The sequence below is a fragment of the Carcharodon carcharias genome, chromosome 6 (genome assembly GCF_017639515.1).
Source record: "Carcharodon carcharias isolate sCarCar2 chromosome 6, sCarCar2.pri, whole genome shotgun sequence".
Lineage (NCBI taxonomy): Eukaryota > Metazoa > Chordata > Chondrichthyes > Lamniformes > Lamnidae > Carcharodon > Carcharodon carcharias.
Genome location: NC_054472.1, coordinates 181505849 through 181533298, shown reverse-complemented (window position 1 = coordinate 181533298; position 27450 = coordinate 181505849). Strand labels below are relative to the sequence as shown.

Here is a 27450-nt window from a genome sequence, read left to right as displayed (position 1 = left end):
TAGGACCCAAGCACTGATCCCTGCGGCACCTCACTCGTCACCACCTGCCACTCCGAAAAAGACCCATTTATTCCCACTCTCTGTTTCCTGACTGCTGACCAATTCTCAATCCATGCCAATATGTTACCCCCAATCCAACGTGCTTTAATTTTTCACACTAGCCCTTTATGTGGGATTTTTTCAAAAGCTTCCTGAAAATCCAAATACATCACATTCACTGGTTCTCCCTCAACTATTCTGCTAATTACGTCCTTAAAAAACTCCAGTCGGTTTGTCAAACATGATTTCCCTTTCATAAATCTCTTGTGACTTTGTCTAATCCTGTTGATATTTTCTAAGTGTCCTGTTAGCACATTCTTTATAATAGACTCTGTTTCACCTGGAAGGGAGTTTCGGGCCCGGGGTGATAAGAAGAAAGGAGATGAAAGACCAGAAAGCAATGTGGGAGGAAATTTAATCAAGATAGTTGTGGGAGTCTGTGGCTTATACTAGATAGCAGTAGACAGATTTCTAGCAGCTGCAGTGTTTTGCTTTAGGTAGACAGACATCCTGTCCCCATAGATATAGAAGTTCGAGGAGGGGAAGGAAGAGTCAGAAATGGAACATATGAAGGCAAGGGTTGAATGGAAATTGGAAGCAAAGTTGCAAAGGTGAAATTTTCCAGCTTTTAACATCACCTTCCTCTTCAATTTTCTGAGCACATTGTCACCGGCCAATTGTGAGTTCTCTGTGAGTTATTTGAATCCTTTCAGTTCAATTGCCATTAAGTTCACAGGATTGAAAATTCAACAACATCCTATAACATACCAACAGCATGTTAGTTTTCCTCATCATCATTGACTTCTCTGCAGCTTTTTGGGTGGTTAATCACTCATTTTTGTTCCACACCCTCTCCTCCATATTTCCATGGCACCAACAATGTATGGGTTCACTTTCTATCTGTTTTGGTGTAGCCAGTATACCTCTTCCTGTTGTTTCCTCTCTTACCCCTGCACTCGCTCTGGCTTGCCGTCCTTGGAGTAATCTTTCTTTACGTGCTTACTTGCTGTGCATAAGTGACATTTGGTGTCACACTGCCACAATTTTGCCTCCCCCCCCGACCCAACCTTACAAATTTTTAATCCTTTTCATGGGATGTGGACATCGTTGGCTTGGCCAGCTTTTATTGCCCATCCATAATTGCCCTCAAAGGTGGTGGTGAGTTGCCTTCTTGAACCCTTGGAGTCCATGTTGTGTAGGTACACCCACAGTGCTGTTAGGAAGGGAGTTCCAGGATTATGACTCAGTGACAGTGAATATATTTCCAAGTCAGGATGGTGTGTGGCTTAGATGGGAACTTGCAAATGGTGGTGTTCCCATGTAACTGCTGTCCTAGTTCTTCTAGATGCTGGTAGAGGTTGTGGGTTTGGAAGATGCTGTCAAAGGAGCCTTGTTGAGTTGTTGCATTGCATCTTGTAGATGGCACACTGCTGCCACTTGTGTGTCAGTGGTGGAGGGAGTAAAACCTTAAGGTAGTGGGTAGGGTGCCAATCAAACAGGCTGCTTTGTCCTGGATGATGTTGGGGTTTTTGAGTATTGTTGAAGCTGCACTCATCCAGGCAAGTGGAGAGTATTCCATCACACCCCTGACCTCTCCCCCTTACCTCTGTGAAAGCTGCTATTGTGCCTGACATTCAGCCCTTTACCATCAAATCTACTCAGCTTTGCAGCTTCACACACAGGCTCTACCTGATGATAAGTTCAACCCTAGGCTGAACTTAAATCCTACTTTCCTGGGTGCCATCAATACCACCTACTCCTGGTAGGTCTTAACTGCCCCACTACTGAGGCCATCATCTAACCAGTTCTCACCTCAAGATATGATTGCTCTAATACCTTTCCTCCTGGTCTTGAGCTACACTTTATATAAACCTCAAATCATACGAACATACGAATAAGGAGCAGGAGAAGGCCATTCCGCCCCTTGAGCCTGCTCCGACCTTCAATCAGATCATGGCTGATTTGATTGTGGCCTCAACTCCACTTTCCTAGTCGCTCCCTATAACTCTTGAGTCCCTTGTCAATCAAGAATCTATCTAACTCAGCCTTAGAAAATATTCAATGACCTAGCCTCCACTGCTCTCTGGGAAAGAGAATTCCACAGACTAACAACTCCCTGAGAGAAGAAGTTTCTGCTCATCTCCATCTTATTTGGGAGACCCTTATTTTTAAACTGTGTCCCCTCTCACCCTCACAAGCGGAAATATTCTTTCAGCATCCTCCATTCGCTCAGGATCTTATATGTTTCAATAAGATCACCTCTCATTCTTCTAAACTCCAATGAGTATAGGCTCAACCTGTCCAACCTTTCCTAGGATAAGCCCTTCACCCCAGGAATGAGTTGAGTGAACCTTCTCTGAACTGCTTCGAATACAGTTACATCCTTTCTTAAATAAGGAGACCGAAACTGTACACAGTACTCCAGATGAGGTCTCATCAATGCCATGTACAGGTGTAGCAAAACTTTTATAATCCATTCCCCTTGCATTAAATGAAAACATTCTATTTGCCTTCCTAATCACTTGCTGTGCCTTCATACTAATTTTTTGTGATTCATGTACCAGAACGCATATTACACCAATTACAGAATCGATCACCCACTACTCTTGCTGACTTCTGTTGGCTCCCTGTTGCCTAGCACATCATTTTCAAAATCTTTGTCACGCTGCTTGTTCAAAATCCATTATTGGATGAGCAGGAATTTCCTGCACTCTGGACGATTAGGACCTGTTTCCTTGTCACCCCCAGTGTTTGCTGACCTACATTGGGTCCCAGTCCAGCAATGTCTCTATTTAAAAAATTCTCATCCTTTGGTTCCGATCCCTCAACGTTCTCACCCCTCCCTATCTTTGTAACCTCCTGCAGCCCTAAAATCCCTCGAGATATCTGCGCTCCTCCTTTCAGGCCTCGAGCACCCCTGATTTCCATCGCCCCTTCATTGGTGGCCATGCATTCAGCTGCAGTCCCCCACTAAACCTCCCTGCTTCTCTTGCTCCCTCTCTCTCTCCTCCTTTAAAACTCTATGAATCCTACCTCTTGGACCAAGCTTTCAGTCACCTGTTTTAATTGCTCTTTATGTAGCTCTGTGTCAAATTGTGTTTGATAAATCTGCAGCGAAACACCTTACCCTTAGGTGCTATAAAAATGTAAGTGTTGTTCTGATTCTCGAATCTCTCCATGGCTTTGCTTTTCGGCAGTGTTTCTAACTCTGAAACCCAATAAACACTAGGGACTAGGGCTTTCCAATTTGTTTCCAAACCCCTGAGCCACCCAACCTGTCCCCCTCCCCTGTTCCCCTCTGTCATTCAGGGTAAAGACTTAAGTCGCCAGCGCGTTATTACTTTCCTCTGTACTACTGAAAGACCTCCACAAAACCTGCTTCTTCAACCATGCCTTTGATCGTCCCTAGTAAGTTCTGTTTCATTTCCTGCTTGCATGTAAAGTGATGCCAATAGCTCTGTATTAAAATATCAGTAGAATGTTCAAAAGGGAATTGGACATATACTTGCAAGTCTATAGGGAAAGAGCAGGGGAGTGGGACTAATTGGATAACTCTTTCAAAGAGCCAGCACAAGCATGCAGGAACAGGCCATTCAGCTCATCCAGCCTGTTCCTCCATTCATTTAGATTGTGCCTGATCTGTATCTTAGCTCCCTCTACTTGCCTTGGTTCTGTAACCCTTTATACTCTTGCCTAACAAAAACTATCAATGTCAGTTTGAAAATTTTGAAATTACAACTAAATGCAACAGTGAATGGCCTCCTTCTGTGCTGTATGATTCCATCAAGGCTTATCTATCAGGTTGACTAATGAAAAGCAGTGATGTTATATTGGTCTTTTAATTGAGGAAATGAAGAACATCAAAATGAGCACACAACTTTGTACGTGTTCAATTTTGTTCCATTTCAAAGAATTTAATGAAAATCTTTTTGGACTGATACCATGAACAAAAGAATTTAATGTTAATCGTTGATAACTAAGGATTTCCAAGACAATTTCCACACAAGAGTATAGTGACAAGCTTTGGAAGGCTATCTGTTTATATACTAGAATACAAGCTTTGCTGAAACTTGAGGTTTGCTTCTTTCATCCAAGAGAATCTTAAACCACATCTGGTGGGTCTCTTGAGCCAAGGAACAGAAATTTGGATAAATTAAAAGTTCCGAGATAATCTCTTTCTTAGAAAGGACAAACATCTGTAAGATTCCGTAGTACACAGGAAATATTATCTCCAGCAGATAACATAGAAGGACATCTGCAGTACAAACGTCCACAGGGCTGTACTAAACAGACAAATTGTGTCGCCTGTAGCAAATGGTACAGCTCAGAATTATTTTTCATCTACAGCGAGGCAAGGGAATAATCATTTTTGCCTGATTTACAAGTGGAAATTTGAAACCTAGTATGAAATGGCATGAAGAGAAATGAAGCATCAGAGTAACTCCTAATTGGATTATGTTTTGCTATGATTCAGCCCAACATAACAAATCCTACAAAGTTCTTTATCCTGCAGAATAAGTACACTGTTTTCAGGAGCCTTGACTAAAATATATCCGTTCTTGCAAAATGCTTTTGGTCAGAAATGCAGAAGTAAAAGAAGGCTTGCATTTTATATAGCAGTTTTCACATCCTCCGAATTTTTAGGTCGTTCATTTAAAAATTTTAATGAGGTTGATGACTCAGATTTTACTTGCACATTAAATATGGCACTGGTTAGCCTGGTTTCCAGAACTCGGGAAACAGGGCAGCCAAAGGGTGGCGAGAAATGCTGGATCCAGCAGATAAATGCCTTTCCAGAACAGGTTGTTGGCCAGGACGAGCAGGAGGGCTTCATTCCTTCCTATCCAAGGTAACATGCTTACCCATGCCCCTTCTACCTCCACCCAATCTCCCTCTCTCTTTCCCCCACCCCCACCCCCTCAACAGCACCTCTCCTCCATCCAGCCTCTGATCTCCCAAGTCACCAGCCTGTGAATGTCACCTCCTGGCCCCCCATCTCTGCATGTCCGATCTGCCTCAATACTAGCTTCTGATCTCCCCGCCACGTGGACATCTGACCTCTGCAGACCCCCCCCTCCCAGCCTTCCTCCAGTCTCTTCTGACATCGACCTCTTTTGGCCGTCAGCACTTCCACTGCAGCCTCTGGGAGCCTAAGAGCTCCTGTGTCCTGGGGCTAACCTCTCACCATTTTTGTGCAAACTGGCCTGCTCCTGCAGGCATCGACCTGGGTTACTTGAACTCTGCTTCTTCTTCAAGCAGCACTGAACAGACGGGAAGTGAATGTCAATCTCTGCATAATCATTCAGCCATGGCACTTGGGTATGTGTAGGATGAAGCTTCTGGGAGGGTCTTGCAAGGGGAGGGGCTGTGGGAGTGGCATTTGGGACAGAGGAGGCCTAAAGTTTCCTCCTGGAGCCGACAGGAGCACTACTGCTACTCCTGGCCCCAATTTGAACCTCTCCATCTTCCCAGCAGGTCCAGACTCTTCAGCCTGTCAGCAAAATTCACAGTAACTTCCCTTCTGAAGCAGAGTTAAAATTGCAGACTGGGCCAGATGATGTCATTAGATTTGGCATGTTTGAAAAAGGACCCCGCCAGTTTTGGGTGTTGCATAGCCGCCTATCCCAGTGTGCCTGTGTAAGAACTCCTCAGCAGCAGCTGGGTGACCCAAGGGTGGTTTTTAATTGCCCAATATGAGCTAAAAACCCACACCCGCTCTGTGAAAGAGTTGCAACTCTGCTTTCAAATGTTCAAGTTACTCTGTGTGCAAGAGTTTAAAATCCAGCGGCCACATGCTGTTTCCCACACTCAAAATGGACGAGCTCCCAATAAGAGACCTTGTCAAGGTGCCAGGGTCCTGCCCAGAATATTGAAGTTAGGCTGGCCTCAGAAACTCTGACAGGGTCAGTGCTAGGTCAGGAGGTGTTCCCACCCCATCACATTTCCATGAGCAATGGTGTGTTGAAGAGAACATTTCCAGGCTTCTGATGCTGATAAACTGCCAAAAATACAAAGGAAATTTTGATATCCTCACGCAAAACTAGTTTTTTTTTTCTGTAACTGAGAACTGAGCATTGTCAGCTGATGATTCACAAGTGTTGGTTTCTTTATGGTAGAAGCAAAATTGACGAGATGGAACAAGCACAAGGTGTCTCCTTAGAACCAACCTCTCAGTCGTAAACTCGACAACAGAAATCCATAGTCAGTATATTGGGAATTAGTTGGACATGGCAGTCTCTATCATGTCACAGAACTAACAAACAAGCAGTGATTTAGACTGTAGCTTATATGTCAGCTGTTTGAACCCCATCCCTACTTCAGCTGTCTATTTTATAAGCCAGCTTCAGTACACCATTACATCTTTTGACCTTAATATCACTGAGCAATTTGTATAGATCAGCCTACAAATCCTGAAACATGGACTCACAACAAAAGCATATATCTCAAATGTTTTGGAGTTTTAAAACACTGAACTTGGCAAAAACTTAAGGAAAAGAAAGGCTGCTTAAAATCAGTTTGAAAGCAAACAGAAAGAGACTGTCAAATGTGATAGGAAGTGGGCAAACTCCAAGATGATACCCTTGGCTGATGCAGCGAATGGTTTAATTGTTTAAGCAAATAGAAGGTTAATAGGGCACCATCAGGAAGCTTTTTACAAACTTATCTTGAAAAAATATTAATTAGAAAGCAACCAGGTCCCGAATATCCAAGATTCGGCTCTGGCACCATAACTGTATCAGTGAGAGCAGTACCCCATTGGTGAGAAGAGAGTGTGACCCCAGGGTCAGATTAGGTCCATCAATTAGGTGAATGCCCATGACAGAATTGGCTCACTTGGGGCACCATTTAGTAAATTTTCAAGTCAGGCCCCCTATAGAACAAAACCAATTATCAATGTAGTAGACTTCCAGCTTCCAAAGTCATGGCCAGAACATCTTTGTGGGTCACACTTGTGCCACTTTATTGAGTCATACGTTGGCATTTTGCCAGCGTCTGGTTTGTCCATCTGTACTCTTTCGGGTTGGGGCGTGCTGCCGCTTCAGTAGCTCTGAAAAAGGGTCATACGGACTCAAAATGTCAACTCTGTTTCTTTCTCCACAAATGCTGTCAGACCTGAGTTTTTCCAGAATTTTCTGTTTTTCTTTCAGATTTCCAGCATGCGCAGTATTTTGCATTTATCTTCGTGGAATTTTCTGAAATCCACCTTAGTGCCCTGCTGGTCTCAAGGAAATCCACGGCCTTAATATTAATCATTCCAATTCTTGAGTCATGTTACCATGCTAGAGTCACAGTGTCACTTTTTTATTTATTCATTCATGGGGTGTCCTTGTACCATCAGCTAATGAGAACAGTTTTTCCTTTCTGCCTTATGTAAGCCTGTCATAATCTTGTACACCCCTATCAAATCTTCCTTCAATCTCCTTTGACCCAAGGAGAACAAACCCAGCCTTTTCAAACTCACCTTGTAATTAAAGCCTCCCATCCCTGGAACCATTCTGGTAAATCTCCTCTGCTCCCTGTCAAGGACCTTCACATTTTTTTTATTATTCATTTATGGGATGTGGGCATCGCAAGCCAGGCCAGCATTTATTGCCCATCCCTAATTGCCCTTGAGAAAGTGTTGGCGAGCTGCCTTCTTGAACCGCTGCAGCCCCTGTGGTGTACACCCACAGTGCTGTTAGGGAGGGAGATGCAGGATTTTGACCCAGTGATATTGAAGGAACGGTGATATATTTCCAAGTCAGGATGGTGGACGGCTTTGAGGGGAACTTCCCATGGATGGTGTTCCCATGTATCGGCTGCCCTTGTCCTTCTAGATGGTAGCGGTCGTGGGTTTGAAAGGTGCTGTCTAAGGAGCCTTGGTGAATTCCTGCAGTATACCTTGTAGATGGTACACATTACTGCCACTGTTCGTCGGTGGTGGAGGGAGTGAATGTTTATAGAAGGGGTGCCAATCAAGCGGGTTGCTTTGTTCTGGATAGTGTCTAGCTTCTTGAGTGGGAGCTGCACTCATCCAGGCAAGTGCCATAAACTTTGCTAATCATGCTATCAACATGTTGTGCCACCTTCAAAGATCAATGCACATGAACTCACAGGTTCCCTCTGTGAACTCCCTCCCTCTGTTCTTGCACGCTCTTTAGAATTGTGCCATTAAGCCTATATTGCCTCTCCCTGTTCGTTTTGCCAAAATGCATCACCTCACATTTTTAAGTTCCATCTGCAACTTGCCTGCCTATTCCGCAAGCCTATCTATGTCCTGTTGCAGGCAACTCATATCACCTCAATGTTTGCCACTCTTACAAATTTGTATCAGAGGCACATTTTGAAATCTTACTGTGCATTCCAAGATCTTGAACCGCTGCAGTCCATGTGGTGTAGGTACACCCACAGTACTGTTAGGGAGGGAGATCCAGGATTTTGACCCAGTGACAGTGAAGGAACAGTGATATATTTTCAAGTCAGGATGGTGTATAGCTTGGAGGGGAACTTCATTTGTATATCGCACAAAAAAGCAACAGTCCTAGTACTGATCCTTATGGAAATTTAAATTCAATAAAAAAAAATCTGGAATTAAAAGCCTAATGATGACCATGGAACCATTGTCAATTGTTATAAAAACCCACCTAGTTCATTAAAAAAAAAACCCCACGAAAAACAAAAAGAAAACAAAAAAAAAAACAGAAAAATATGTCCTTTAGGGAAGGAAATCTCCTCTCCTTACCTGATCTGGCCTCTGTGTGACTCCGTGCCCTCTGAAATAGCCCAGCAAGCTTCTCAGTTCTCAAGGGAAATTAGGGATGGGAAATAAATGTTGGCCTAGCCAGTGATGCCCTCATCCTGTGAATGAATATAAAGAAACTACTGTCTACTACCCTCTGATACAAAAACAACCATCTTCTATGACTTACTGCTTTCTGTTGCGAAGCCAAGTTTTTTATCCAATTGGACACTGATCCTCGTATTCCAGAAGCCTCAATTCTGTTAATCAGCCTTTCTCAAATGCTTTCTTAAAATCCATATAGACAACATCCACCATATTCCCTTCATCTACCTTCTCTCAAAAAATTCAATCAGATTAGTCAAGCATGATTTGTCTTTTACAAATCCATAATGGCTCTCCTCAATTAACTCAAACCTTTCCAAGTGCCCACTGAGTTTTTTCCCTGAATATGGATTCAATCAGTATTTGGAGGCCTATAGAATACCCAAGTAGCGTGATCTTACCCCATTCTGCTTTTCAACTCTAACCAAATGGTCCTTGGCCCTACAAGGACATTCTCTCTTTCCAACACTACATTGTCTTCCCTAATGAGTACTGGCACCCCACCTACTTTTCTTCCTTCTCTATCTTTTCTGAACACTTTATACCCTTGTATATTAACTGCTCGGTCCTCACCGTTTTTAAGCCATGTTTCTGTTATTGCCATGACATCATATTCCTACACAGCTTTTAGCTCATCAACCTTATTCACCATATTTTGTGTTTATGTGCATGCATGGTAATCCTGTCTCTATATTCCTTCTAGTCTTTTTTAGTCTGTTCCTATCTAATTTTTTACTACTTCCTTCTCTAGTAATTTCCAGCACACTCACTTTTTGCACCTTATTCCTTTTTTCTACTTCTACATGCTGGTGCCCATCTCCTGCCTACTTAGTTTGAACCCACCCACCCACACCAGTGAACTTCCCCTGAAAACATTGGTCCCAATCCAATTGAGGTGCAACTCATTCCTGTCCAATAGGTGCCTTCTGTCCCAGACCTGGTCCCAATACCCCAAGAATCTGAAGTTTTCCCTCCTGCACCATGCTTCAAGCCACACATTGATTGACCCAATCTTCCGATTTCTACTCTGGCTAGCATGTGGCACTAGGAGTGATCCAGAGATCACTACCCTCAAGTTCCTACTTTTTAACTTTCTCCCTAGCTCCTGAAAGTCTGACCTTAGGACCTCAGTGCCTGCCCTCTTTATGTCATTGATACCAATTTGTGCACCACAACTTCTGGCTCACTCCATTCTTCCTACAGGATATTCTGCACCCACTCCATGGTGTCCTTTACCCCAGCACATGGGAGGCAACACACCATGCAGGACGCACGATAACAGTTTCAGAAATGCCTGTCTGTCCCCTAACAATGGAATCTCCTTACCTCTGCCTGTGGGGTGACCACTACCTGGAACGTATGATCCAGGAAACTCTCATCCCCCGACGCTCTATAGTGACTCCAGCTACCCCTCAAGCTCGGCAATCCTGAGCTCGAGCTGGAGCAGCTGGAGACCTTCCTACACGCGTAATCACATGAAGTGTCCTAAAGTTCCCACGTGGTACAGGAACTGCAAGCAACAAGTGTTAGATGCTCACCCATAATGTGAATAAAAACCTCTGTTCCCAGACAGTACCCTGTCTAAACGATTTATTTTAATGAATACCTCCAGACCTGTTCTGTGTTGAGATAATTATAATTCACTAACTATTATACCAACCCCGACTGAATATTTTTAATTTCGCAGCTCCTAATTTGAACGAGAAAAATATTCACCAATCACTTACCACCTCTTTGACGTCACACGTGATTTTCTTTAGTGTGCAGCCAGTTGGCTGTGAATCCCTGGACTGCCTCGCCCGGCCCCCTCCCGGACTGCCTCGCCCGCTCCCCCTCCTGGACTGCCTCGCCCGGCCCCCCTCCCGGACTCCCTCGCCCGGCCCCCCTCCCGGACTGCCTCGCCTGGCTCCCTCCCAAACTGCCTCGCCCGGCTCCCCCTCCCGGACTGCTTCGCCCGGCCCCCACTCCCGGACTGCCTCGTCCGGCCCCCCCCTCCCAGACTGCCTCGCCCGGCCCCCCCTCCTGGACTGCCTCGCCCAGCCCCCCCTCCCGGACTGCCTCACCCGCTCCCCCTCCCGGACTGCCTCACCCAGCCCCCCCTCCCGGACTGCCTCACCCGCTCCCCCTCCCGGACTGCCTCGCCCGCCTCTCTTTCCCCCCCCCCCCCCCCCACCCCTGGACTGCCTCGCCCGGCTCCCCCTTCCCGGACTGCCTCGCCCGCCTCCCTCTCGGACTAGTTCATTTATTCTGTCACCGCTCTTGCACTTAACCAACTTGCTTTGACTTCTTCACAACATATTGATTATGATGATAAAGTTTTGAGAATATGGGAAAGTTTAAGTGTTAGGGCTTGTTTCCACTGGAGTTTAGAAGAGTGAGGGGTGATTTGATTGAAGTATACAAGATCCTGAAGGGCCTTGACAAGGTGGACGTGGAAAGGATGTTTCCTCTTGTGGGTGAGTCCAGAAATAGAGGGCACTGTTTTAAAATTAGGGATCGCCCTTTTAGGTCAGAGATGAGGAGAAATTTTCTTCACTGAGGGTTGTGCGACTTTGGAACTCTGTCTCAGAAGGCGGTGGGGGCGGGGTCATTGAATACTTTTAAGGCGGAGGTTGATAGATTCTTGTTAGGTAAGGGATTCAAAGGTTATCAGGGTTAGATGGGAATGTGGAAATTGAAACACAAGAAGATCAGCCATGATCTTACTGAATGGTGGAGCAGGCTCAAGGGGCCGAATGGTCTACTCCTATTCCTATGTTAGGAAATAGAGACAGCTTAAGTAAGTTATATTTGTAGTTCTGTAGTTTCGTGTTAAGAAAAAGTCAAATTGAGTTTTAGTTTCACTTTAAAAGGTGAAACCTAGGATCTAGTTTCATTTTGAGTGGAGACAACAGGTCCAGAGCTGTTGTATACCTTTATTTCTAATGAGTTTTATGACACTAAGATAGGTTAAAGCAAAACAAGAATAGGAAAAAACTATGCTGTTGCCTAGTAACAGTGGTCCAGAGAGGCAGGCCCCACTCTCTCTCTCTTCTCTCTGTCTCACACATACACACACACACACACACACACACGTTTGAGTTCAGTTGAAAACAGCTGCCAGGGAGAGGCTGGAGCAGAGGGGCAGGTAGCAAGTCCGAAACTGAATTTGAAGCCAGGACTCCAGAGAAACTGGACACTGGGAGAGGAAGCCACAGAGTGAGAGCCGATTTCCCAAAAGAACCGAAAGGTCCCAAGGCCAAGATGTGAGACAAACAGGGAAAAGTCCCAAGAAGACCTTCTCGTCAAAGGAAGGACAGGAACCTGGAAAAGGTCCTGTTAAGTGAGGTTAAGAGTGAGGAGTAGAGGAAGGCTTCGAGTTTAAAGGAAAAAAAGCTGCAGGAAGCAGATTTAAAGCAAAAACGGCTTGTGAGAAGTTGGAAAGTCCAAAGAGACATCTGATGGTCTGTAACTCTTTGCTATGGACATGTGAAGTAATGGTGTACTGCTGATGATTGAGTCAGAGAGAGAGAGAGTGCATAGAAGAAAGCTTGAAGGCATGTGGAGATCCAAGGGAGAGGAACATCAGAGAGTTCAAAAGCCTGGAGGTGGACCCTTGCGGAAGGCTTCTGAGAAAAAGCATTGGTTTGGGAGAAGATTCCAAAGCGAGTTCTTGGAGAATGGAGATTGGAAGCCCTCATGTGAAAGACGGAGTTCAGTGAGACTGGTTGGCTCACCGTGTGGCAAACGCCTAGGGGAGTTGAGGAGAGATCTATAGCATCGGTTTGGGGTGGCATCTGTCACCTGGTTTCAGAGTGTGATGTGTGTCTGACCACAGGTCACCAATTGGTTTACATGGACCATACTTACTGTGAACATTAGATTATAAGATAGTTTTTGTAACTTATATTATCTTTACGAATCTGTATATATCTGTAAAGGTATAGTTGTCAGTGAACGAGTATTGTAATGTAGTTCATCTTCTTGTTTAATAGATGTTTTATTCTCTTGTTAAAAGTCCAACAGCTGACTTCTGTGACTGTGTTCAGTAGCCTCTTTCCACGTATCTAAACAAATAAATAAAAATTAGGATCTACCAAGCTGGGTTCCACCCTGGGATCAGGCTTGTACAGGGGTAACATCAGTTGGGAATCATCCATGAGGAATCAATGTGTGGCACCCAAATTGCTCTTTATTTGCTGAAGAAATATTCACATTGCCTTACATTATGTGACCTATTCTCCAATTTAAGGTTTATCCTTTAATTTTTCTTTGCTTCACAAAATTATAGTCTACACGACTAGTTGATCCCTAATGTTGTAATTTGAACTTGGTGAGATCATTGCACAAAGCAATAATTTGCATTTATTTAATGCGCTTAATGTAGAAATCGTCTGAAGATGCATTGCAAAAAGGAAGAAGGAATGACACTGAACAGCGAGTTAAGAGAATTGATCAAAACTTTGTTCAAAAGGATATGGTTTTGAGATGACTTTGAGAAGTGAATAGTGGTACAAAACGGGTGGGGAGGAATTCAAGCAAAGGCCAAGTTGTTTAGAGTTTTTGCCACCAGCGGTGAAGCAGAAGGAGGGATGATGTTACGGGAAGGGACACACAAGGCAGGAGAAGGTTCCGGAGATATGTTGGGCAAAGCCATGGATGGACTTGTAGTTGTGGAGGAAACTGTTAAATTTGATGCTTTTGAAGACAGGGATCCAGTGCACATCAACAGAGCGGGCTGCAGCGATGGACAAAGTGCATGGCGGGATGTGGGAACATTGGATAGATCATTGAGGTTGATTTCAGCCTGAATAAACAGCTAGGAAGGAAGATAGGGGGTGCGCCGCTATTTAACATGGGCAGGCCAATTAAGACGCACTCATCGGCTGTACCGTAAAAAATCTGAAAAACAGAGAAAAAGAATTCCCTGATGTGTCCCCTCGTGTGACACTGTCACATGAGTTGGGACATGTCCATAACTTTTAAATACACTTTAATTACATTTTTTAAGACCCACATGAAACCTCATCCCGCCCGTGGATGAGGTTTCATGCTTTTTCAGAAGCCCGCCAGGGCTCCCGGCCTGCCCACCAACCTTAAGGTTGGACGGGCAGGTCCATTAGTTAGGTTAATGACTCTGTCAGTGGTCTCAATTGGCCATTGACAGGTCGGCAGGCGCACAGCTGATTCTCCTGAGCCCCCGCCTACCTGAAAACGTAAATGAGGCTGGGTGACGTCGGGAGTTCCGCCCGACATCATCCCGTGTCCTTTTATGCGTCGGTGAGCGGGCCCTGCTCCCTGCTCACTGACAGGAAAATCCTGGCCATAGGGTCAGCAGTAGGAGATGATTCTTTTGCTATTGGGTAAACTAGTGACTTTGGTCATTCAGGTGGATGAAATTCTGGTGCCTGCACAGCTTTATGTTGGATTGGTGGTACTGAATTCATCAGGGGAAACCCTGGAAAGGTAGAGCTAGATGTTATTCATTTGCATATGGAACTCGCCCTATGCTTGTAGATAATGCCTTATGCAATACTCAAATAGTAACTCTTGGAGCTATATCTGCCTTGTCCTGTGAATTTTTTGAGTTGCTCAAGTGTTAGATATCTCTGTTATGTTTCTACATTTGCAGATGTACAAAAGGTGCCAAGTGTTTTTGAAGTGGTGTTTTATAATGAGACTGATGACCGTCCAGGGATGATGATGTGGAGGTACCCAGAACCCCGTGTCCTCACTCTCGTTAGAATCAATCCAGTGCCTTTCAACACTACTGATGATCCAGACATCAGCACAGCCGACCTTGGAGATGTCCTTCAGGTCTGTTTGACATGTTTTAATTTATAGTTCTGAAGAAGAGTCGTATTCCACTTGAAAAGTTAACCTTGTTTCTCTCTCCACAGCTGATGCCAGACCTGCTGAGTATTTCAGCACTTTCTATTTTTATTTCAGATTTGCAGCATCCTCAGTATTTTGCATTTATTTTAGTTCATACTTTGTTTCTCACTGGCAAATGAATTTTCTTAACAGGTTACATCTACACAATCTTTAATTTACCACTAACAGGCACACTTTAAAATATGATCTTACTAACTTACAAATGTTTTACAAACTCCAGTGCTGCTTGTGCCACTTCAAAATCTAACTTACAGTTTTTCTTCTAGTCCAATAGTTTGCTTGACATTTGTCAGCCGTGGCTCAGTTGGTACCACGCTCACTTCTGTGTCACAAGGTTCTGGGTTCAAGGCCCGCTTGAGTGCAAAAGGCAAGGCTGATGCTCCAGTGCAGTATTGAGAGAGTGCTGCACTGTCGGAGGTGCAAGATTTTAAACTGAGGCTGCATCTGCCTGCTCGGGTGGGTGTAAAAGATCCCATGGCACTCTTCCAAAGAGGAGCAGGGAGTTCTCCCCATTGTCCTGACCAATATTCATCCCTCAATCAGCATCCTAAGAAAAAACTGGCCATTATCACATTCCTGTTTGTCGGAGTTTTCTGTATGCAAACTGGCTGCCACGTTTTCCACATTACAACAATGACTACAGTTCAAAAATACTTCATTGGCTGTAGGTGTTTTGAGATGCCTGGTGTTTGTGAAAATTGCTATATAAATGCAAGTCTCTCATCCCTTTATTTGCAAAAAAGAGTCAATATAACTGTTTATTGTTTAATTTATTTTAAAGTGATTTCCTCAGAGTAAGAAGGTAAATGGGAGGGCATAGTTCACTTTGGACTAGAATTTGTGCTAGTCATTCCCATAGAAAGCTTTTTGTTGTTAATGGGACTGATAGACTAGTGCCTCCTGTAGAACTGAGTACTGCTGGATGTTAATACTTTTTTTTGAAAGCAGAATTTTTTTCATGTTTCCTTAGAAATTTAGTGCAAATTTCCCAGGGCTCTAAAATTACCATTTCCCAATACCAAAGGGAAAATAAATGTTAAATTGAGTGCAGTGTTTATACACGCCTGGCTTTCCGGACAGGAAGACAATTTTGATGCAGTGCAGTATTCCACAATACTTGTGGGGCAACACAGGTGAAAATGTTGCAGCTGTGTCTTCTTTACAAAAGTCAATACTACAATTCTGGGCAAGGCTTTTCCTGTGGAGCACTATTTTCTTGTTTCCCAAGAGTGGATTGCATTTACATTTTTAAAATCCTGAGTTCCTGCACCTCAGCCATGTGGTTTCTTCTCCATTCTGAAAAATTTGGAATTTGCATCTAGTTAAATAATTCAGCCAGTCAGCTGTATTGAGAAGTTTGCAGAGTTGTGTGAGGAGTCGTAGAGCTTTCCACAGCACTTTTCCGAATTATTACAAACCTGTTCTCACAAGCAAAATATAACTGCCTTGCTCTCTTAACGTCACTTCTGTGAAACTTCTTAGCTTAAGTGCGCTACAAGTTGAAAGGAGAAGGAAAATGTTTGCGTGGCTTATTGGGAAATGTTCAGGGGAGAGTGGAACTAATTTGGATGGCTCTTTAAAAAAGTCATCACAGGCATGACGGAACGAATGCCCCCCCCCCCACTTCTCTGCTCTATGACTCAATGACATTACTTCCCCCTTCCAAGTTATGTTTCTGAGCTCGAGAAATGCTTTGAAATGCTCTTGAAGTGAAGGCTGTAGAAACCCAAAGAAGAATCTTATCGTAGATGCAACTGCTGTAGGCTAGTGGCAGCGTTGTTCTGTGGCCATGAACTGAGAATTTTACAAACAAAGGCACATATTGTTAAAATGGGGAAGAATGCAAATGGAAAAGTTTGGGTTCAGTTAGGGGCTGCAACTAAAATTTTAGTTACTTCGTCTTGATTTGGGGAATGGATAGAGAAGAAGTGGGCTGAGACACCTCTGTGGGTAATTGTTTTACATTGATAGCAACAGCGCCTTGCATTTATATAATGGATTTAATGAAGTAAAATATCTCTGGTGCTTCAGAAGAGCATTATCAAACAAAATTTGACACCAACTACATAAGGAGATGTTAGAACAGGCAGCCAAAAGCTTCAGCAAATATGTTGTCTTTTAAGAAATGTCTTAAAGAAGGAGGGGAGTTCGAGGCAGACAGGCTTAGGGAGGAAATTCCAGTGCTTAGTGCCGAGGCAGCTGAAGGTACATTCATCAACGTAGGAGCAATTAAAATCTGGGATGCACAAGAAGCCAGGTTTTGAGGACCACAAACACCTCAGAGGATTGTAAGGATGGAGCAAGTTACAAAGTATGGGAGAGGTGAGGCCATTGGTTTTAACTGTATGGTACTTGAGTGTTTAATTGGTCGACTGGGATTCACTTGTGCTCCTATAAATAGGAACAGACAGAAACTTTGGTCATTGGGTTAGGAGATGCATGTTGGTAATATGGTTCTCTGTAAATAAAAGCTTGTGTGTACTGATTAGGCTCCAGTTCTATCCTCCACCACCTGACTATCTGCAGTAGAATAATGTAGGGATTTGAAAACAAGGATGAGAATTTTAGAATCAAAGCTTAGCCGAACCAGGAGCCAGTGTAAGTCAGTGAGCACAGGGATGGTGCATGACAGGACAAGGTTTGAGCTAAGTTATGGGCAGCAGATTTTTTGATAAGCTCAAGTTTATGGAGGTGGAAGATGGGAGGCTGGTCAGAAGAGCATTGCAACAGTCAATTCTAGTAGTAACAACGGATGAGGGATTCAGCAGCAGATAAGCTGAGGCAGGGAAGTAGTTGGGCAATGTTACATACTAAGTAGGCTGTCTTAGTGAGAGCGCAGATATGTGGTCAGAAGTTCATCTCAGATATACTTAGAATTAAGTCACTGAAACCTTCAGTTCAGAGGGATCTGAGTGCAGTATTTAGGCTGTTTACAGGATCAGTTTTAAGCACCAGCCGAGGCTCACTTGGTAGCATACTCGCCTCTGACTCAAAAGGGAGCAAGTCCCACTCCAGAGATTGAGCACAAATATCTAAGCCGATGCTCCAGTGCAGTACTAAGGGAGTACTGCACCATTGCAGGTACCATCATTCGGATGTGCTGTCAAAATCTAAGGTCGACATAAAAGATCCGTGGCTCTTTATTGAAGAAGAGCATATTAGGTCCCCATAGTGCCCTGGAAAATATTTATCCCTCAATCAATGTCACAAAAATAGATTATCAGCTCATTGTTGTTTATGGGAGCTTGCTTTGTGCAAATTGGGAGCCATGTTTCCTACATTACAACAGTGACTACACTTCAAAACTCATCATTTTCTGTAAAGTATTTTGGGATGTCCTGAGGTCCTGAAAGATGCTATATAAATGCAAGCTTTTATTTTGATGATGCAGCATATTTATGCACAGTATCTACCGGGCTGATTTTTACCTGAATGCAGCACTTTTGAAAAATGAGCAACATTTATTAATTTACAAGCATTTCTCGCTTGAAACTGGAGGGAGCTTTGTTTTGTTGCACGCAGCCTGTGTGCAACCTTTAAATCAATCTTTTAGCTCATAGCTGGCTGTCAGCCCTGGAGAAATAACGGTCTCCGTGGTCTGACTAGTTTCTCCTGTTTTCAGATCAAACACTGCTGTGTTGAATCAGACACTAATATTGGAGTCATAAATCTGGTGCTATGTCAGGGCTAGTTTTATTGCTGTAATGTTAAGCCCACAAAACTGAAATATACATTCAAAATACAGTTCGATATAAATCTTAAATGCTTGGGGAGTCATTTTAAATTTTGGAATTGGTGGAAAACTGGACAACTTTGCATCAAATGCTCACTGTATGCCCTGCACAATTTTCAATAGACAGGAATATCGAGCAACAGCATGATGGGATGGGTGAAGACTGAGGGGGTGCAAAATAGATGGAGTGTGTAACACATGGTGCTGTAATGAGCAGGCATATATATATTTTTTGTATATAAAATATATATATATATTCAAAGTAAGCAGGGTGTATAACAGAGGATGTATGTAGCGGGAGGCATGTGCAGCAGGTGGGTTGTATAACGGAGGAGTTATGTAAAGGGCAACACATATAGCAGGCAAGGTGAGAGCGGGAGCATGTGTAACAGAGGGCTGTTTAATGGAGGGGTGCCAAACAGGCGACTGGTCAGATATTGCATGTCTTACATCATCAAACGTTAAAATGATCCTCCCCTTGCCCTTGCATCATTTTGTTTTTTTTTTTAATCTTCTAATTTAACCTCATCTGACCGTCCGAATTATGTCGGGCTGGATTTAATGGGACGCTGCCTAAAGTTCAAGGTGGTGGAAGCTCACCCAGATGGAGAACAAGTGCACAGCAGCCATTTGACAGCCATTACATTGGTTGTTAATGTGCTGGATGCAGGGCTTCTGTCCCTCAGGACAGGAAGTCCCACCTCAGAGAACAGCTGGCCAATCAGAGACAGCCCTACAGCATTTGGGCCAGGAGAAGATTAAGGCACTGGATCAGAATTGGCCAGTATTTGGGGGAATGGGGGGGAGGGGGAATGGAGTTGTGGGGCGGGGGGGTGGGGGGGAGGCGGGGGATATGGTTTGAGAGGGCATGGGGGAAGGGGAATCTAGGGGCAGGGTAACATCTGCCCATCAAGGAGGTACCTCTGTTCTACCCACCAACAGCCCATGCAAGGAAAACCTGCCAGGCTGGGTGTTTCGCATGGGCCTTTCCCACCATCAGTTAAATCCTGATGGTGGCAGGATGAGGCCCTTAAGTGGGCATAATTGGTGGGTGGGCCATCAATGTCACGCCTGCCGCTGGTAAAATTGCAGTGGAGGCAAGAGGCGGGCAGGTAGGTTGCTGGTGGGCCACCTGCTGGATTTAACATGCCCCCACCCACTGTACTAGTGGTGGGGAGGTGCATTAGATCCAGCCCATAGAACTTACTGCTTATAAATAGGCCACTCAGTCCAAACTGTTTTATGCTGGTATAAAATAAAAGCAAAATACTGCAGATGCTTGAAATCTGAAACAAAAACAGAAAATGCTGGAAAATCTCAGCAGGCCTAACAGCATCTGTGAGAGAAAGACAGAGTTAACGTTTCGAGTCCATATGACTCTTCTTCAGAGCTGGTATTTATGCTGCACACTTTATGGTCCCACCTTACTTATTGTTAGCCTATCAACATACTGTTTTAATCCTTTCTCCCTTAGGTACTTGTCTAGCTTTCTCAAATGCTTCTTTGATCTAAGTCATACTTTCTATAAACTAACCTTTATATATGAATTCTTCTTACCTGTTTCTTCTTCATTTTGGCTCCTGTTTTGGAAGTGGGGACCATATCCAAGGGGGAGAAAAGCATCTCCTAAGATTTCTTTTCAGTCAATGACACTCAAGGTTTGCATCTTGTGATCTTTGTTGATTGGCATGGTCACATCATTGGCAAACATCACTCCATCACATATCCACCAAATGACAAAAACCCACAAGCTGGTTGAAACTATCCGTGTTCCACCACTCTTACCACTTCATGATAACCTGTTCAACCCACCTACTGCCAGCCTTCCATCTCAGTGCACTGTATGGAGCACCCTTCCTGGGCAAGATCTACCAGCAGATATCCTCTGGATCAAGGGATGGGAAACATGGGAACTCACTAACAAGTTCCTTGTGACAAACCTCATTTGTCGAATGGCAGGCTTTGAACTGTCACAGCGCCAGGGTCCTTGCCAAGTAGGTTCAGGACAGGCCAGGGCCCCTGTGCAACCAACCAACACCTCTGGAGTCTCAGTACAAATCTCTGATGCACTTGTGGAAATGCACAAACAGTGCTGCATATTACCGAGTAGAGTCCCCTTTACAGACTAAGTGACAGACTAATTACCTTAAACTCAGCCAAGTGAGGAGGCGATCGCTTGTCTTCGGGGATTTGCGTTTGCTAAATAAATTAATAATCATTGGCCCAGCTACTCAGCCTTGTTCAAGTGAATGTACTATTGCTCAACTCTTCTGCTGTCCCCAAAGACCATCTCAGACCTGATTGCAGCTCAGTGTAAAGTCTAATTCTTTCATTATTAATTATTATTCATTTCAAACAGGTACCGTGCAGCCTCCAGTATTGGGATGAGCTTCAACAAGTATTTGTGGATTATCGTGAATTTAGCCTGTCTGAGAGCAAAGCATGTGAGCTGCAGCTTCCCAATGTTACCTTGGCTAATGACCAGAAGGAGCTCATAGCTTCTGACCTGTGGCGAATTGTTCTTAATAGTAATCAAGAAGTTACAGAAGAACAGAGGTGAGCCTAGACTCTTCTGACAATTGCCTTTGGAGTGGGGCATCGGGGGCTGCGGTTAGCGAAATGATGTGAGAAAACACTGCCCTTGCATTTTTGGAGCCTAAATGGAATTTTAATTATTTAAAATTGACATTGATAAATAACTTGTGTTGAGCTTATTTTAGAAAATGCTGCAACAGGCTCTTAGCCAAAACCAAGGTTTTGAGTCCTTGGACATGAGTTGACATCCAAGGCCAGATTATTAATGGGATGAAAACCTGGTGTTGGAAGGTTGTGATTCAAAATTAACGCACGCCAAGTTCACCCATCACTTCTGTTGCCGCCAACATGGATTGACTCCTAGTCTTACAATGCCTGAAATTTAAAATTCTCATTCTTGTGTTCTCTATGGCTTTGCCACCTTCCTAACATTGTAACGTCCTCCAACCCTACAGACGTCCAAGAGCTCAGTGCATCTCCATCCATTGGTGGCTGTGCCTTCAGCTGCCCAGGCACTAAGCTCTGTCCTGACATCTCATTGTAAGGTTTGGTATCAAATATTGTCTGTTAACGGTCTTGTGAGGTGCCTTGGGATATTTTATTTTGTTACAGGTGGGTTCAAATCCCACCTCTGCAGCTGGTGGAATTTAAATTTAATTAATAAATCTGGAATATAAAACTAACTTCAATAATGGTGACCATGAAACCATCACTGACTGTTGTAAAGACCCACTTGGCTCACTAATGCCCTTTAGGGGCCGGAATTTTATGGTCCCATCGTGGTGGGGACAGGGCCATAAAATACGGCAAGCCATTCTAAAATCCATTGGGCAGAAATTTCCCCCCACTGGGGGAGTTGTGCAGGGGTGGGCATGAACCTGATCAGGGCCGCGCCGCCGTTTTACATGAACGGAACAATTAAGGCCCGCCCAGCGTGATGTGCGCCCGGAAGTGCTGAGCGCTCCCTGTGCGGGGGGTGGGAGGGGGGTATTCCCTGATTCAGGGCCTGAGCTCTTTTGCGCGCATGAAATCTGTGTCTCAGGGAGATTAGTTTAAGGTTTAAAAATTTAATAAAGACAAGGAAATATTTTAAGACACTGTCACATGAGCTGGGACATGTTCACGAATTTTGATTAAAAATTTTACTTAATTAGTGAAACTTCATGAAACCTCATCCCGCCCGTGGATGAGGTTCCACAAAAATTGTGAAGACCGCCTGGGCTCTTTGCCTGCCCCCACCCCCCGAACTTAAGGTCAGACGGGCAGCTCAGTTAATTGTTTTAATGACTATTTAATAGGCCTTTGACACTGCGCGTCACTTTACGCATCGGAGAGCGGCACCGCCCCCCCCCCGCTCGTCGACCCGAAAATTCTTCCCATTGACTTTAGTGGGATCGTAAAATCCCACTGGCGTAAAATTCTGCCCGGGTAAGGAAATCTGCCATCCTTACCCGGGCTGGCCTAGATGTGGCTCCAGACCACAGCAACGTGGTTGATTGTTAACTGCCCTCTGAAATGTTCAGTTCCAGGGCAATTAGGGATGGACAACAAATGATGGCTTTGCCAGCGACACCCACATCCCATGAAAGAATAAAGATAAAAGTGCCATTTAAATGCAAATTGTTGATGTTGAAAGAACCCTCCATGAAATGAACTTGGGCTGTCTCGATCATTTTTGAGTTTGCCCACATTCAAGATACAAAACGATCCATAGTCTTGAACTGAATTGATAAGCCTTCAGAATGGTCCAAATAGAAAATGGGGAATTAAGAAACAAAGTATGTTTTTTATTCCTTCATGGGATGTGGGCATCACTGGCTCGGCCAGCATTTATTACCCATCCCTAATTGCCCTTGTTCAGAGGGCATTTTTAAGAGTCAACCACTTTGCTGTGGATCTGGAGTCACGTGTGCCCTTCTGAGCTGGAAATTAAACCAGACAACATTTCCCTGTGGGCTATTGAGTAGTGTAAATCGTAAATAAGGTCATAAAAATGCTTTATCTTACAATTTCACTGTACATTGCACACTGTGGAAATATTCCCTCATTGTCTAAAGAGCTTTGCATCTGACTAATGCTGCACCTGACAGAAAAGTGATTTTTGCTGTCACTGAATGTACAAAAATGTACAGAGGTATTCCCCATTACTATTATCTCTTACCTTGATGGCTACGCAGAACACTAGCTTTCCTGTTGATAGAATCATACAGTGTAGAAGATGACCATTCGGCCCATCGAGTCTGTTTGGCACTTTGGTAGACCTGTCCAATTGGTCCTGATCCCCATGTTCTTTCCCCATAGCCCTGCACGTTTACTCAATAAGGTGTCAAGTAGATGAAGATAAAATTCCAAACCTAACTCTTTAAAATTGTTAGAAAGGCATAAAATTAATATGATCTTACAAAATTCCTCAAACTACACTTATGTCAAATTAATGAAAACACTGCATTGGCTGATGATTTAAATTCTCTAAGGCCAGAATCTTCCATTTGGCATGTGGGGGCAGGGCCCGCAAGGCGACGGGTAAAACGATGTGCAGTGACATTGGGCGTGCGTCCCGACATCACCGCGCGTCATTCCAATCTTCAGTTCTGCAGGCACTCACCGGAGTTGGCTGCGCGCCCACCGAACTGTCAAAGGCTTGTTAAGGCCATTAATTACCTAATTAAAGTAGTTGTCAGGGCTGCCCGTCCAACCTTAAGGTTGGCGGGGGAGGGGCAGGCAAAGAGCCCAGGCGGCCTTCACTTTTTTCATGGAACCTCATCCACGGGCGGGATAAGGTTTCATGAAGGGTCCATAAATATAAATAAAAATTTTTATTAAAATTCATTGACACGTCCCAGCTCATGTGACACTGTCAGGTGAGGGGACATGTCTGAATAATGTTTTTTTTCTTCTTTTTCAATTTTTCATAATCAAATTAAAGTCCCTGAGGCAGCTCTGTGCCTCAGGGAGGTTTCTGCACTCTTTCATGCGCATGTGTGAAAGAGCGCAGGCCCCGACTCTCCCTCCACACACACACACACACACACACACACACCCCCCCCCCCCCCCCACACCCCACCCCCGTCCGCGCAGGTAGTGCTGAGCGCTTCCGGGTGCACGTCACACAGGGCGGGCTTTAATTGGCCCATCCAGATACAATAGCGGCATGTAGCCAGACGTGGGTGGCGATCGGCTCCATGCCCTCCTCCCGACTGGCCTGCCCGAGAGGGAGAAAATTCTCCCCTAAGTTTTGCAGATATTTTCCTCACCCTGTAAGAAGTCATGTCTAAGAGTTAAGCAAATGTTTTATGAAGTTTGCTCCACATAAAGCTTAATATGGAGCAAGACAAGCCACAGAAGCTGGGATCATGTTGCAGGTTGTGTAAATTCAGCTGGTGCAGTGGTCTTGGCTGGAGGGCATTTTACAAATGTTGTTACATCAACCGATGTATGATCTCTGGGATGCAACTCTATTGTGCTGTGCTCCACAGACTTTGGCATAAGCATTTTTGCAAAAAAAGATGGAAGACATCTGTAAAGGGATTAAAATCATACTCTCTAGTGCACTTCTTAAACCAGTACACATGAAGATGATAACGCAGTTGTACAGAATGGATATCAATAGTACAAACACATGCAAGGCAAAACGGATGTTAAGGACTTAGAAAAGGGTGCAGAGCAAGTTCCCTGGAATACTGACAAGGACGTAGGCCTTCAGTTATGCGGTGAGACTAGACAAGCTGGTGTTGGTCCCCTAGGAGCAGATAAGGTTAAAGGGGGATTAAAGAGAGGTCTTCAAATTCATGAATATATTTGGTAGAATAAGTACAAAAAAATGGATTCAAGCGGCTAAAGAATTTTAATTTTAAGGTGATTGTCAAAAGAACCAGAGGCATGAAAAAGGATTTTTTAAAAAATGCAGCTAGTTGCTGTTATCTAGAATACATTGCCTGAAAAGGAGGTTTTAGTAGATTCAATAATTATTTTCAAAAGGGAATTGAATAACTAATTTGAGGGGAACATTTTGCAGGGCTGTGGGGAAAGAACAGGGGATTGGGATGAATTGGATTGTTCTTCCAAAGAGCTGGCATGGGCACAATGGGTCAAATGGCCTCCTGTGCTGTGTAGTCTATGAAAACCAGACTCTGGTCAACATCTCTCAAGATTCTGACTAGACTGTGCCCTTTACTCTTGTTCAAAAAGATTTGTGATATGGGGGAAACTCAGCTGGCTAATCTGCTTGGGGCCAGGAAGTTAGTACTCTTCACATGGCATAGTCAAAATTCCAATGGATAATATAGACTAAAAGAAAAGAAATAGTCTTGAAAATTGCATTCAGCATAATTGCAGCAGTTGCTCAATACAAACTCAAACCATTCAACGCCTTCTGGAAACGAAGAAAATCTGTAATCCGCGCTTTCCCCCCCCGAGGCCATCTTTCTCCACTTCATCTGCAGCCCGTAATGTATCATAACTGAACCAGCTGATTGTGTTAAAGATAAAAATATCATGTCATTTTTGTTAGAAGAGACTAGGCAGATAAAATCATAAAATGTTTTATGTTTTTATTACGTGATTGTTTATATTGAGTGAATTCTGCTTATTCAGAGAAAATGAGAACACTTCTAAAATTATAAGCAAAAGCGTAACACCATGACACGTGAATTTACTGATACATTCTCTCAGAATTTGCTGGAGCAGGACACCTTATGGCTTTCCCTTTTAGTTGGACTTACTCCCTCAAACATTTTTTGCACCTTAACTTGCTGGAGTTGTGAGCTGATAATGGTGCAACGAGGGCTATGGGACAAATGGGAGCTTGGTGAACAAGGGAACCAACAGTCTATCCCCTTAACCAATAAGATTTAAGGGTTGAGAAATAAAGTAGTGACAAGGAAGGAAATCAGGTAAATTCGAATCAAATCAAGTACAGGAAGAGAAATGAGAGGGAAAGAAAGATTGGAGTAAGAGAGAGAAGAAAAGTAAGAATTCTTTAAAAAAAAAACTGCAGTCTGTAAGAACAACTTACTACCTGTTTGAAAGGAACTACAGATCTTTGGTTGTTCCCTTTATAAGCCGGAAGGTAATTGTTAATTAACATGCAAATGCAGCAATTTCTTGAAGGTCACAGGGAGGTTAAGGATGAAGTGCTGTTCGCGCGAGGCTTATGGTGGAGCTTCATAATTCATCCAGCAATTTGTGGCGATTTGCAATTCGTGGGGTTTCTCTTCCTAGCTGCAAGTTACTGAACGATTTACATGTTATTAACAGCGAAAGCCGTTAAACTCTTCACTGCTACTTTAGCATCAAATTCTGGCCAATTGAAAAAGGTCCATTCTTTTTGAGTGATGCCGGATTAATTTCTGCCTTATACATATCCAGTCCATTTTCAGAATTAGAAAATACTTTATCTGTTTTAAATTAAGAAAGATGACTTGGCAAAGATAACTTCTGCTTAAGAGATCAGGAATGTGTTTTGAAAGAATGTAGTAACTTAGATATATTGAATTTCCCTGTATGTTCAACTGTTGCTAAGTGACCCCTTTGTTAGATTACAATACTTAGATTGATACAATGGAAAGTTTTTAACATCTGTATGGAACAAGCCAACCTCTGGATGTATGTTGTCCTTGTACAAATAGTTAAATGGAGCCACATATTGTCTCCCTGCCCTGCTTTGCCCTTGATTTATTGACATTTTGGATATAGTTCTCTAAGAATTGAAGCTGGTATGCACTATAACTCATGTTTCCCGTACTTTCTCTACCTTTGCAACCTGTGACAGGACCCCAGTGTTGAATATTTGAATGATCAGTGTATGTAACAGGGTGCTTCCAGGTCAGGATTGGAATTTTATTCGCTTGACTTTCTCGCCAAGCACTCACAAGTAACTCAAGCTTGCACACCACTTTCAGCTGTTTGAAACCTTGTTTTTGAATAACAACCAAAACCCCAAATCAACTTTTGAAGGGAAAGCGTGGCCAACTACTACATTAATAAAGTCCAGAGAATAAATACAATATCATTAAGTCATCCACAAATGCTTTTTTAATTTTAATCTTAAATCCAGTACTTTGAAAAGGAATTATATTTGTACCACTTACCATTTGATCCTAAATGCCATAAAGATCATAAGATAGATAAAAGTGTGAAACGCTATTCAGCCCATCGTGATTCAGCTCTCTGGAACAAACTACCAGATTCCCACATCGTAGCACCCAGCAAGTTCTTAACCGATTCTACAAGTTCGTTCTCCATATTGGACACGTATTGTGAGATAGAAGGGCAGACTGGAAAACATTGGGTTTTCAACCACAAAAATAGGCGACCGGGGTGGGAAGTAGGGGAGGGAGGGCGGGGTTGGGGGAAGGGCCCCAAATTTATGTTTTCGGGTGAGACACAGGAACTTGTTTAGAAAAGGTAAAACTGGAAAACTATAACTAATTAAACCAGGATAGCA

General features: G+C 43.6%; 1 protein-coding gene across 5 annotated transcripts in view; it reads left to right on the top strand.

Annotated features, from left to right (window-relative positions):
- The window catches only part of LOC121278899 (vacuolar protein sorting-associated protein 13B-like), a 1102197-nt gene that overhangs the window by 965571 nt on the left and 109176 nt on the right, over positions 1 to 27450 (top strand). For all 5 annotated transcript variants that reach the window (XM_041189400.1, XM_041189399.1, XM_041189397.1 and 2 more), the window contains 2 exons: positions 14475 to 14659; positions 20830 to 21026. In XM_041189400.1, the coding sequence (XP_041045334.1) occupies positions 14475 to 14659; positions 20830 to 21026 (382 nt within the window). The remainder of the gene's footprint in view (positions 1 to 14474; positions 14660 to 20829; positions 21027 to 27450) is intronic.